This window comes from Ylistrum balloti, unplaced genomic scaffold, assembly GCF_031769215.1.
Source record: "Ylistrum balloti isolate Yb309-2 unplaced genomic scaffold, AGI_CSIRO_Ybal_v1 Utg371232, whole genome shotgun sequence".
NCBI classification, from domain to species: Eukaryota; Metazoa; Mollusca; class Bivalvia; order Pectinida; family Pectinidae; genus Ylistrum; species Ylistrum balloti.
The window spans coordinates 48,194-62,903 of NW_026782667.1; the positions used below are offsets into that span (position 1 = coordinate 48,194).

At 36.6% G+C, this 14,710-nt stretch overlaps 1 protein-coding gene across 1 annotated transcript in view; it reads left to right on the forward strand.

Annotated features, from left to right (window-relative positions):
• Positions 1–4,332: 4,332 nt before the first annotated feature.
• Positions 4,333–14,710, forward strand: part of LOC132561588 (inactive tyrosine-protein kinase 7-like) — a gene marked incomplete at its 5' end in the record, with an annotated part of 50,150 nt that continues 39,772 nt past the window's right edge. The window contains one exon of the mRNA XM_060226286.1: positions 4,333–4,468. Within this exon, the coding sequence (XP_060082269.1) occupies positions 4,333–4,468 (136 nt within the window). The remainder of the gene's footprint in view (positions 4,469–14,710) is intronic.

A 14,710-nucleotide genomic window follows, 5' to 3' on the forward strand; every position in this document is an offset into this window, starting at 1 on the left:
TCACATTGTCTCACCCATGAACACGGTGTTCCGGTGACAGTTGGTCTCTGATTTATGTGCTGTATATCAGGAATATGGTTAGGTGGATTCAGTTACATATTACATTAAGTGACTTCTCTATTGCCATGAGTTTTCAGTTAGAAATCTAGATTCATCAACAGCTAATCATCATAGTCCATGTTAACCACAGAATGGTATGTAAGATACTTCTACCAATATTACACAGAATTTCCCATCAGTGGAAATGGCTACAATATAGAGATATGGCTGAAGATGTGGAATATGTTCCATAACAATAAGAACGCCGCCAGGCTCCCACTGTTAAATCACCCAATTTCACTTTCAAGTACCATTTCAAGTTGTTCTGTCGAAATCCCATGTAGTGTACACAGTCTGCGGTTGAAAGGGTTTCTCAGAGATGGGAGTTGAACAGGTTCATCTCTATCCCAGTCCACACTTTTTTTGTTATCTCAAATTTGATTGGATACTTCAATTACTCCATTTCCACCTTCAATGATACATTGAATATGGTTTAGTTACCACTCTCAACGCTTTCCTTGTTATCTGATTTTTGATTGGTTCAGTTTCAGGGCAATTATCTGTATATTATCATGCAATATATTGAATATCCTTATATTGATGTGATACCTTTGTAGAAGTGTTCATCACACATCCAATTTTCAAAGTGTTGAAAAATAGTTTAATAGGATGAATTAAGGCTAAATCCTGTACAGTTTAATTTGATGTTGTATAAATTGCATCAAGTGCAATTTGACACTTTATGTTTTCGTGGTGCTATGGATGAGTAGACATGACAAAGAATAAGAGGTCATATCCAGTATCTCAAGGTTAAAGAGCAAGGGTCAAATGTGGTCAAAAGTGGGGTTAGATTTACTACCATAGTGCTTTCTTGGTTTCGGCTTGATGCTATCTGGTACAAAATTGTTGGTTTTCTGTGACAACTGTTTCATGGTTGGCTGGTGCTTAAGTAGGGGTGAATTCACCCCAATTTTCCTGCCATAAAACTTGATAATCCAAGCCTTTTTACACAAACATTATTAACTTCATGTGATTTTTGGGAGGTTAGAGAACACATCCTATTAAACGTAGAACTGTGTAACTGTAATTCATGAAACCATCTGTTTTCTTTTGTTTGTGTTGGTTTGTTTGAGCATTATCTTGTGTATTTCAGTGCAGGTTGTATTGTTTGTGTTGGTTCGCATCTCGTGTATTTCAGTGCGTGAGTTTAGGTCATTGTACCAGATAAACTGAGACGTCTTTTATCTCGCCTCAAATACACATCTCTATCTGTGTGGCACGTATCATCTTCTGTACATTAAATCTGACAAAAATGTACTAAAATAAATGGAGAACCACAGCCACTGTATTACCAATCATCATTATTAAAGAAATATAAGACTGATTCAAAATACTGGCACACATCAATGACAACCAGTCCATTGCTTTGTAGTATTATATTGAATTTGAACTTTAACGGCTGATGTTTAGTTAAAACAAGTGCAAATACCACTCATGAACAATGGATGTTTTCATGACGTTTTTTCTCCATGAAGAATTTGATCCATTTTCTTTGTTTAGTTAAAATGTTGTCATGGGAACAATGAGGATGCTAATGATAGTTCTAGTTCCTCTTTGTTTTAGGAAGATTGTAATTTTTCTGGTCTGATTGTTAACTTTGAAGACAGTTTAATTCATGACAGTATAGTGAGAAAAGATTAAAGAGGTTTATAGGTAGAGTGAGGGGAGTCAATAGGTATAAGAATGGCTGAAGAGGGTATTGGGTGTTAGGGGGTTGAGTTTGCAGATGGTGGACACAAGCAAGGTGTAGAGAGTATAGGCGATTGTTGGGGAAGAGGGAGGGAGTTGGGTGTACAGGGAGAAGTAGGGAGGACAGGATAGAAGGCAGGATGTAGGATAAACTATGGGTTGACAGCAGTAGAATAGAGAGGTAGAGAGGACATGGTAGAAGGCATGATGTAGGATAAACTATGGGTTGACAGCAGTAGAATAGAGAGGTAGAGAGGACATGGTAGAAGGCAAGATGTAGGATAAACTATGGGTTGACAGCAGTAGAATAGAGAGGTAGAGAGGACATGGTAGAAGGCAAGATGTAGGATAAACTATGGGTTGACAGCAGTAGAATAGAGAAGTAGAGAGGACATGGTAGAAGGCAGGGTGTAGGGATAATTACAGTTGTTAGGTAGGGATGCTGCAGAAGAGATAGTAAAAGGACAGACAGAGAAGAAATAGATAATGGTTTGGATCAAGTAGCAGAGGTGATGAAAGGCAATAATGTTATGTCTGTTGACTGATCAGTGCAGCATAAGGTCAGAATTGGTGTAGGTCAGTTAGGCCAAGTCCAGTCTGACCATCAGTGTATATTACTTACAAAGGTCAAGCCTTGGTCATTGGTAAGGGCGGAGAACATGAAAAGCCACTGTGGTAGAATCTGTAATCACCTTTCCATTCTTCCCTTCCTGTACCGTGTCTTTTTGTGAAGGCGTCTTAGAGGTTTCTGTAAAATTCTGAACACCCTGATGACCGGTGGATGTTAAAGTGCATTTTAACAAAGTGATAGTGATGAAGTTATCATTGTAACTTGATGTTTGTATTGTAGATAACCACTAGTAGGTTTAGTATTTTTACCAACACCCCACCCACCAAGACTGCATTGATCCCAGTGACCTAGGGTTGTGTGGTTTCTAAAACACCCTCTACCACTGACCTAAGCCACATGGAATCATGTGGTTCCTAAAACGCCCTCTATCACTGACCTAAGCCACATGGAGTTATGTGGTTCCTAAAACGCCCTCTATCACTGACCTAAGCCACATGGAGTTATGTGGTTCCTAAAACGCCCTCTATCACTGACCTAAGCCACATGGAATCATGTGGTTCCTAAAATGCCCTCTATCACTGACCTAAGCCACATGGAATCATGTGGTTCCTAAAACACCCTCTACCACTGACCTAAGCCACATGGAGTTATGTGATTCTTTAAACACCCTCTTTAATTGACCCCAGCCACATGGGGTTGTGTGGTTCCTTAATAAAAACCCGCTACCTGACTGCTCCTGTCATTCTGTCATTCCACATTTGATATAATTATGTATGATGGGCTGTGATAGTGGTTATAACGAAAGGCAGTAGAATCCAGTCTGTGTGCAAGAACATGCTTAATAAATTATCAATTTCCTTTTTTTTTAAGTTGTAAGATGAAAGATTTATACATGGAAGTTACGTGTTTAATAATGCGTGAATGCAAATATTATATCTTTCTGACATTGGAGATTGTAAGGGACACTAAACTGGCAAAGAGTGGCTAGTTTTTTATCACCGTTAATATGTTTATGGTTTTAATGCATATTACCACCTAATGATAGGGAAAGGCACACAGGGCTTTCTTATGTTGACTGACTCATGAACCTGCTTGTTTATCATGTAGATATGGTTTTCTTTTCCATTTCTCTTGATAAATATCTTGAAGTTTATACGTTTCCCCCATCAGCAAATCTTTGTGTCTGTCTATATGCACTTTGCTGGAGATGCATTGATCACCATATCAATCTGCAGATGTTTACATGTAGGGTGTACAGTAGGGGTCAACAGATAGAGAACCTAAGGGCTCCTTCAGTTACATAGAAGAGATACTTAATATCACAGATTACATATTTAGATATTGTCAGATCTTCAATAATTTTCACATATTTCTTCTCTAAAGAGAATTTCGAATATGAAAATTTGTGATAGTGAATAAAAGTATTTCATTATTATCTACAAGTATTTAGCAACATCTGAACATCAATTTCTTTGCTTTCAAACCAGAAAATATTTAAATGACGTTCTTGAGTAGTTATCAGCCATTACAAATTGCTGTGTTTCTTCTAAAGTGTTTATTTTTATCTTGCACTCGGAACACTTTTTTCCCATTTAATGTAGAAATTTTATTGCTGATTTCTCCCAATTTCGTCTCACCTCTCTCAGCATCTTTCACATGTGCTTAGATAGTGGTGTGCAATCCTTTCAGAGATTTTATCAGGACTTGTCCATTTCATAGTCTTTTAACAAACTTGAACATGAAAGAATACATATCATTGTTCCTGATGAAACATTTTAGTCAATATCTGCACAGTAATCCTAAATTGTTTTTTAACTCTAAAAATGTATAAATCATTTCAGCTCTGTTACATTTCAAAGGATTTTGCATGGTCTGTATATGTAGTTTTTCTCACAATTTTCAAATTAAAAAAAAAAAAAAAATTTAAGGTGGATTTTCCTGACTTAATGACCTATATACTGTATATTTTCCAGGGTTAGGAAAAACAGCAGAAGTTGAGCTGCGGAAACCAAGGCCAGATGAAGTGTCTCTGGGTTCAGAACTATCCCTCAAATGTATTGTCTCTGGAAATCCTGAGCCAACCTACCTTTGGTACCACAACAATTTCAGGTAAGTAAGATAGTGGGCAGTAAGATAGAGATAGGCTTTGTCTCCTGTGGTACCATGATGTTATATAGCTTTGGATACTCTGAGACAACAATTATGTGTACCCCTCTGACTCAGGAGTCGGCTGTCAGGTGTACCCCTCTGACTCAGGAGTTGGTTGTCAGGGGTACCCTTCTGACTCAGGAGTCGGCTATCAAGTGTACCCCTCTGACTCAGGAGTTGGTTGTCAGGTGTACCCCTCTGACATAGAAGTCAGCTGTCAGGGGTACCCCTCTGACTTGGAAGTCAGCTGTCAGGTGTTATCCTCTGACTCAGGAGTTGGTTGTCAGGTGTTATCCTCTGACTCAGGAGTCGGTTGTAAGGTGTACCCCTCTGACTTGGAAGTCAGCTGTCAGGTGTACCCTTCTGACTCAGGAGTCGGTTGTCAAGTGTACCCCTCTGACATGGAAGTCAGCTGTCAGGTGTTATCCTCTGACTCAGGAGTCGGTTGTCAGGTGTTATCCTCTGACTCAGGAGTCGGTTGTAAGGTGTACCCCTCTGACTTGGAAGTCAGCTGTCAGGTGTACCCTTCTGACTCAGGAGTCGGTTGTCAAGTGTACCCCTCTGACATGGAAGTCAGCTGTCAGGTGTTATCCTCTGACTCAGGAGTCGGTTGTCAGGTGTACCCCTCTGACTTGGAATTCAGCTCTCAGGTGTACCCCTCTGACTCAGGAGTCAGCTGTTATGTGTTCCCCTTCCTGACTCAGAGTTTGTAGTTATGTGTAATGTTACCAAATTATACAGAAACAAGCTATTAATGCTACTACATATTTACAATTGATACATAGTTAATTTAGTGCTACAAAAAAGCTAGGTAAGTATATGTAAATATATACTTATTGTATCATAACTCACATAGGTAATTAGGTGGTTAAAAAGTATCATTTACCTGTGTCATTGTGTTTTAAAATGGATAATAAGGTAGATGTTTGTAAACTGGGGATTCGTCACGATTGGGTGGATAGTGGGTACTTTGTTAGAGGCATCATATCACAGTCCAGAGGAAGTGATTCCAGTAGATGTACTCTGACTTTCTGATGCGGGACTGGAGCTTCTTTTATAGCTTTCATAAGTAATTTGTCTCTATATCTTATAAACAATCATTATATAGTACTGACAAAATTTAGATTTAACAGAATAATCAGCAACATATCAAATGGTATCTTGTTGGTTCATTTCCAAAGGAAATAAATAAAAATTGACTTGTTATTTTTCAGTGTTAAAGCTGAGCTCTCTGATTGGTCAGGTTATTGAGAAGTAACAGAAGTATTTACATTAGAAAAATATCGGACTATTTTCACTATAAATCTATCTTAAATGAAGTCCTTGTCTCACTGAAAATTCCTCAGTGCTTTGAAAAAGTGCTTGCTTGCACGGATTGCTTTTTATGCCTGGAGGCCAAAGTTGAATGTCACTTTAACTAAAAACAAAGTTGGTTTCTACAAAATACTTATCTTGAGTTCTCTTCAGCCCATTCTATATTATTCATCCAGTGCTTCTTCCAAATTGCTTTTCAAGTCCAGAAGTCAAAGGTAAAGGTCACTGTTACTATAAATAGAACATTTTTCATGACTGTTATAAAGTCTGCTTTTGATTGCTGTTTCAAATGTTTGAATTTCAATTAACATCCATCCTACTATTTATAGAAACCTACTTTAGCATTTTCCTTTCCAAACTCAACTGCAGAAAAATAATATTTATGATGATAGACATCCAGCACTCCTTGTGAAATCATGTAAATGTGCTTCATGTGATAAAACAGTTGTACAAACATAGGTATGGGATTAAATTTGTGGTTTTACATGTCACAACTGACTTACCAAAACATGCATCAGAGGAACAAATATTACAATACTTATGATAAAGTCTGTTTCTATGTCTTTTGTTTAATCCGTTTCGATCATTAATACAATTCTCCTATGAAATACGTGTCTATTCAGCAAAATGGATTTGATATATAATGAATACATTGATGGTTTATAATTGAAGTAAAACATTGAAATAAGGAATTTAAAACAAAATATTGATGTTGAGCATCGCTCCGTTGTGTATGGTTAGATATAAAATATGTTGACTGGGAATGTGAGACAGCTGGTTAAAAAGTTGAAGTGAATGTTGGTAATGGTATGACACAAGGCTATGTACAGCATCCATGGGATGTTGATTCAGTGGCTACAGAGGGGAGGACAACTCTCAGTGGCACCAGTCCTTCCCTCTGTTAGTCTATTCTCAGCACTGATTGGTTGAATTGGTTTGGATGGCCAACATCTGTAGTGAAGTGGTCTGTGGAACAATCTCCTGGCCCATTACTTTATGTGAAGATGTGATGCCATCTCCAGGCTAAGTCTAGGTATACACCTCTTGGCAATCCCCAACTTACAAAAGTGTAGTTCTGCTCAAATTGTGCATTATCGAAAACTGCCTTAACCAGCCCCCAAACAAAAAGCAGATGATATTACTCTTAAACATGTGTGACCGGGGCATCCATAATGGTCATAAAAAGCAAGCAAAATTGCCCAATCTTGCCATGGGAACTCAAAATCATGGCTCCCATCTAGGCTACACATCAAATATTTATATTGTTCAACTTTTTAAGAGTTGTTAAAGTACATACAGTGCAATGGTAGTTAGACTATTTAATTCATTCTCTTAAAAAATCTAAATTCATGGTATGTTTTACAGTAATACTTATGTACATAAAAAGTTGAATATAAGCAGGATTGTCTACCATTTGGGAGGAAACATGTTAGGTTGTGCATTTTCCTCATAATTTGGGACAAATGTAGGATTATTACTGCAAGCAGAAAAAACATCAATTGTAAATTAGATATTTGAGCAATTTTATAATTGGATACTGAGGAACCTGTTGTGATCAGCAAGCCTTAGATTCCTGCAAGGCCTATTTAGTTCCTGGAAGGTCAGAGACAAATTTACTAAAAACACGGTAGTGAGGGTCGGTAGCGAGGGTGGCGACTCATGAGGAGATGGCAAGGTGATACATTTGATACATCAGGAAGTCCATTTACTTAGAGAAGATAACAACAGAAACCTGTCCGACCATTTCTAACATATGGTCACTTATGATAATGGGGAAGACTTACCAATATCTGATCTGACCAGCACTACCTCTTCTGGCATCAACAGATTATTCTGGTGCTATCTCAAGGTCATAGTGAATCCTTCCCAATTTTTTATCATACTTGATTTAAAGGCACTCTGTTATTTAAACTATTGCATTGAATTTTAGCCATTATTTCACCACTCATTGTTTAATCTTAGAAACAGGTACTGTTTATTTTACAGATTTGGTCTGGTTTAAAAAATAAACCTAATAATGACGTATGTATTGTGTAATTACTCAAGGTCATCATCAGATCTATACCTGTCATGATATAGTATTCACAGATTTATATAAAGATTAATCTCCCTTTGCAAGCTCTCCAATATGATAAAAGAATGATTTCTTTCCCTCCGCTCTTGCAGCAGATCAAGGCACACTTTTCTTCAAGAGAGGTTAGATTAAGCACCCATTATATAGTTACACCTGCAACCCCAACATCCGTTAACGCATGTCAGATGCATCCAATCATATTAGCAAAAAATAACCAATAGCCAATTAAAAGCCCTCGGCCTGAAACCGAGAATTTCAGATCGCAAATGTTAGTTAGTTTATAGGCGTCCTTAATAGCCTGGTAGTAGTGTATATGTAATCAGCGAGTTCAAGCTCCTCTCTCACTGAAGATAAACGACTGTGGATAACATGATTTGTTTTCTTTTTTTAGTGTTGACTGTTGATCACCTGGCTGTATTTAATGGTTTTGTACCATTTTTGAAATATACTATTTTGGAAGGCAAGTTTCTGTGTATGTTATGGGGTTGTACTTTTGGTATATTTGATATGTCATCATTCTTAAAATGAAACCATGGGTTTTTTCACTCTTGAAGTTCAAGAGCACTGTATAAAGATGTAAAAAGGAATTAAAAAGTCATTTATTACACAGGTTACTTGCCAATGCAATCAGTTCTTGGTTGATACATTTGATAACTTTGTGGTTTACCTAAATTATAAAGAGTTGCTATCATAGTGTTAAAGAAAGATATCATAATAAAAGTATTTCAACGATCACGATTACATATAAAATAATATACAGGTTCAGTTATCAGTAGTGGAATCTGTTTTAACTTGTGTACTTCTTAAAAAGTCCAAAACTCATAAAACAAAACTGCAGCTTTGCACTAGAGAATCCCAAATGTTAGTATCTAACAGTTTGTTACAGAAAATTAATTTTGTGTACCTAGTACATAATATACTGGGATTATCGTACTTGACAAGAAGGAAGCAAGATGTTTTCATCATCTACAGAATTGCATTTTGGCATGTTAATGCTTTTTCTGAGTATGCATATAAATACACTAAACATTTGAACATCATAGTTGTCAGTACTAATTCAGAATTACATGGCACCATAACACAAGCCTGCAGCCATTCATTACACATGACAATCACACAGCAATGCACCATTTAGCCTTGTTTTAAAGTGTAAATTTAAATGAAAAAAGGTTTTGAATATTAAGGCTATTTCAAGGACTTTGTATGGCATCCTACTTATGGAGGTAAAATGTCAGCTACTTGACTTTCTGATGGCTGTTACTATGGCACTATTTGTACATCAGGAGCCATTCTACATTATCCTTACAAAACAATATTTTAAAGAACCTCTTGCTGTAACATACAACAAAAATTGAGTTTGGCATTTTAAAAACAAAGGATCCCTTCAGTGAGGTCTGATTGTTTCTAGAAGTGGCTAATGGGAACATTTTTCAGGGAGTAATGAGTTTTTTTTTTATTTAATCTAGAGGAGAAGATAAAGTATTTGTCATAAAAGATCATTTTTGAATGCTCATTAAATTCTCACACAAGTTATACACTGAAATAATATATCTGTTCTATGTATTTTTGTGATCATGACTGATGATTTTCCTCAGTACATGTTTTTCTCCATTTATAAACCATTCTACATACAACAAGCAAAGTGAGAAAGGAATCACTTTCCAGTGTAAAATTGTGTGAATATTGGGAAATATCGGAATTCTTGAAAGATAATAATAAGCAGAAATGTAAAACATTTCCTAAAACCTTCTGTTTTTTTCAAACTCTTCCAATTTATGTATAAATTAATGTTTATTTGATATTAAAGTCTGACTGCTTTGTAAAAAGAAGATAAATTTCTGCAGAAAGAGAAATATGAACATATTATGTAATAACCACAAAACTCATCAATTCAGGAATTACATACGGTGTACAAACAAGAGTGGCATGCATTCTTCCTTATGGCCTGCCTTGTAGGACATAACACATTTTCTTACAACATTCAATATCATGTACTTTGGTGAAATGTTCATACCATTAATAATAACACTAATTGTATCGTTTATCAGAAATGTTTCACTTTAGGTGGGGCTAGAGAATTCAATTTAGGACACGGGAATTTAACTTAACACATCCAAATTATGATTGGCCTGGCTCAAAGTAGACAGATTTGATTGGTCGAAAGCAAGTCATAATATCTGTGGTAAATTTGTGTAAAAATAAAATCCTATTGAAAATAATTAAGTGTTTGGAAGGTAAGGAAACGGCAGCTGTGTTGGTGCAGACAGACGGAGTCTGGGACAGGCTTGGTATGTTTGGGGACTACATCGCTCACAACTTGGCTTTCCTCTTTACATTCCAAAAATGTATACAATGTTTGGCCGATCAAGGAAATGGCTATCAGCTGCAAATGAAAATCTTGGCCAATAAACGTCAGCATTGCTACCGATGACTGTACTTCAATGACTGGATGAAAGTGATATACCATGAGCAACAATAGCATGCTCAACATAGCCAATTTGTTTAACATATACCTGATACCAGTTCAATCTTTACAAATAACAATCATTTTCGTTACTGATGATCAATAGGTCATATCCTTATAAAACTCCAGTTATCTTGTAAACATCCCACAAAAGATGCCAAAAGTGTTGTATATAAAGGAACAAGTGAAGATAGGGGCCAGATGTCAACCATCATGCACTGGGGCAGGAAGAGGCACTAATTATAACACAGAGGACAAGGAGATGATGTTGGGTACAGATGTAATGGGAGGGTACAAAATGTATTTATGTGATTTGAGGAGGGTACATGTGTGGTTGAAGCCAAAACCAGAGTTATGCATTATCTTCCCACTGTAGACTCTTAAGTATATCATTGAATTCTCCCTCTCTTCTGTAGGGGCACAATAAACCCTCCCTCTCTCTTGGCTGGTTGGTTGGCAAAAATGAACCCTCCCTCTCTTCTTACTGTAGAGGTGTAATGAACCCTCCCTCTCTTCTTACTGTAGAGGCACAATGAACCCTCCCTCTCTTCTTACTGTAGAGGCACAATGAACCCTCCCTCTCTTCTTACTGTAGAGGCTCAATGAACCCTCCCTCTCTTCAGACTAAAGGGGCACAATGAACCCTCCCTCTCTTCAGACTAAAGGGGCACAATGAACCCTCCCTCTCTTCAGACTAAAGGGGCAAAATGGGCCCTCCCTCTCTTCAGACTAAAGGGGCACAATGAACCCTCCCTCTCTTCAGACTAAAGGGGCACAATGAACCCTCCCTCTCTTCAGACTAAAGGGGCAAAATGGGCCCTCCCTCTCTTCAGACTAAAGGGGCACAATGAACCCTCCCTCTCTTCAGACTAAAGGGGCACAATGGGCCCTCCCACTCTTCAGACTAAAGGGGCACAATGAACCGTCCCTCTCTTCAGACTAAAGGGGCACAATGAACCCTCCCTCTCTTCAGACTAAAGGGGCACAATGAACCCTCCCTCTCTTCAGACTAAAGGGGCACAATGGGCCCTCCCTCTCTTCAGACTAAAGGGGCACAATGGTCCCTCCCTCTCTTCTTACTGTAGAGGCACAATGGGCCCTCCCTCTCTTCAGACTAAAGGGGCACAATGGGCCCTCCCTCTTCATTAGATTTATTGGTATTATTAACCCTCCCAAGCTATTGGTTGTAGAGGCATGAGGAAAACTGCTTGTCATGTTTGTGGAATTAAATTGCCAGACATGACTTTATTATGACAACAGGGCAACAAAAATATGAATAATAAAGAGCTTAATATAAGTTTGTAGACATATTTTTGGCAACAAAATGTTCTCATCTGAAAAATATGACATTCTTCAGTCAGACAGTGATGTAGCGAAGCTGTCACTTTCAACATGTGACATTAATAGGGAAGGGATCCCCAGATAGCATGATGACACAGTCATGCACAGAGTTTAGCTCAGCAGATAGATTCATGGTATTTGTTCAGTTATGGAATGATGTCAAGGGGATTCCATTTGGGCAATTTTGTTCGCTCTATTTCAACCTTTCCAGCTGGTTGTCTGGAATTCTTCATTATGAGATATAATATAGATATATAGCTGCAGTTGAATTGTCAGCAATTTCCTCACAACACCATGGTAGATATCGAGTTTTATTACATGTTTAACAACTTAATAAATGAAAAAATTCTTGACATGGTACAGAATTTCTGCAGATGGAGTATCTTTACCTTCTCTTGTACATCTACGTGCATAGGCACAATCAGCATTTTGAAGTTTTGATAATATCATTGACAAGTGTTACAAGAAAAATCTGCTGTTGAATCACATCATGTGGTAATATTGTCGTTGACTAAAAAATATGCATCGTGGAATTTTAAAGACAGAATTTAAGAAATTGACAGTATTTGTTAAAGGGACAGACTCTGAAAGTGTCAGATTTCTAAAAGAGACCATTACTCATACATAAGATTCATTGGAAATGCTTGAATCTGTCATTTACAGAATGTCAGCCTTGCTGACACTTTCTATGTGTAATGATGAAGAGTATCTCTACTGATGTGGGTTTGCGTTTGTAAGGTAACTTAGCAAACAACTCACACCTGGCATGTGTTCATAGACAGCAAATGCTACTGTATATTTCAAAATGTATTAATTTATTTATGAAATAAACTCTATCACATTTTTAAGTAACAGAGAACTACCAAGACCACTAGAAAGACATTCAGTATAGTTTACCTGAAAGTAAAGAAGTTTACATACAAAAATTGACAACAGCTTTTCATCTCCGGAGTTTTGTGGTGCATTTTTTTTAACAGAGGGGGAAAAAAAGGAAAGAAAAAGAAAAAAGAAAGAAAATCTCACTTTATATTTTAACCTGAATAGCAAAAGAACAGTCATTTGATTTTACAGAATTTCAAATTCATATGAAATTGTTTACTGGGCTAAAAGAAATGATAGTATGGTTAACTTGACAGAAGGTTAAAAATAATGATAGTAAGGTTAGCTGGGCAGAAGGTTTAAGGAAATGATATTATGGTTAACTGGACAGAGGGTTAAAAAATGATAGTATGGTTAGCTGGACACAAGGTTTTAAGAAATGATAGTATGGTTAACTTGACAGAAGGTTAAAAAATGATAGTATGGTTAGCTGGGCAGAAGGTTGTAAGAAATGATAGTATGGTTAGCTGGGCAAAAGGTTGTAAGAAATAATAGTATGGATAACTGGACAGAGGGTTGTAAGAAATGATAATATGGTTAGCTGAGCACAAGGGTTGTAAGAAATGATAATGTGGTTAAGTTCTCATGGCCAAATGAAAAATTGTGAAATATTTCAGCTGGAGCTTGGCAGCTCCAAAACTGTTTGCTTTGTGTATTGTGGGAGTAAGAACTGATTGATGATGGACAAGATCTGAAGCTGGAGAGCTGGGATCCTGATAAGACAGGCTCCAAGTAGCCAATCTTGTATACAAATTCAACTCGCCCAAATACTGATGATTGAAGGATAGAAATCCTTGCATTTTTACCCCAAATTTTTGTATAAAACATCAAGATTTGTTTTCTGCTGGATTGATGATTATACATCAGCAAATTTATTTTATATGTTGGTGTTAAAGTGCCATAAATTTCTTCGTATCGAGCATTAAAGATGGAAATTTCATATGTCTTAGAATATTAATAATAACATTGTTAATTGTATCATACTGTATATCACTTTTTTGCATATACCCAATTTTGACACATTTAGCAACCCTTTTAAAATCATACCAATTTAAAATCACAAAATCCCCATATTTTCCTCTTTTTATTATAAATGCACAAGTAATACATGTTACTGAAGACTGTTTAACATGACCTGTTAGTTGGATCTCCAGTTGATGTATGAATAAACACTGGTATACATATACATGTGTGAACTATGTCCATTCTGAAGTGTGTAAAGTCATTATGAGAGGCTTTTCAAATATCTGTAAAGACAAAATTGCAAAAAATGAAATTAGAAGATATTGGGAAAGGTTAATTTCTGGCAATTTTGCCAAAAATTGAATTCTTGAGAAAATTTTATAAGCATCCTCAGTATTTGTGTATCATTTTAAAATATTTTTGGTTCTTGAGAACTTTTTTATAATTATCAATAGTTCTTCTGTACATGTATATTATTGGTTGGTTGGTTAGTTCCTTACAGGATTTCATCTCCTTGACCTGACCTAACTTTAGGCATTGTCTCACCAATAGTTAATGATCTTGGGACGACTTGTGTACCTTTTATAAGCATCATCAGTTCTTGTGTACCTTGCATAAGCATCACCACTTCTTGTGTACCTGTCATTATTGTTGTTCATGTATATAATATTCTCTACATAACATTCTGAAACACCCACCTGATATTTTACCAAGCTACTGTTAGACATTTTCTGTTGTATCGTTCTATAGATTACTGTTTGCATCACACATTCTCGTTGAGTCATAAAAATAGTTTCTTATGTTTAAAATTTAAAAATTGGAAAAGGAAAGTAAATCTAAGGTTGTGCAAACATATTAAATGTTTTCATTTTATAACTATTTGCACCTGTATTGTATCGATGATTGATTTTTTTAGGATATTTTTTGTCTGGTTTTGATACTCACTGATGACAAATATAGATTGACCTGATGGTCTAAAGAGCTGTGAACAGATAGATAAATGCTGTTAGTCGTGTTGTGTGTAAATAGAACCAGACTGATCAGATGATGAATGAGAAATCAGTTTCATGCATCAGTAGACACAATCTGTATTTCAGTGTTGTATTATCCACTAATATGATAAAGGTTTGGATAAAATACATGGACTGTTGTGGGTTATATACACAGT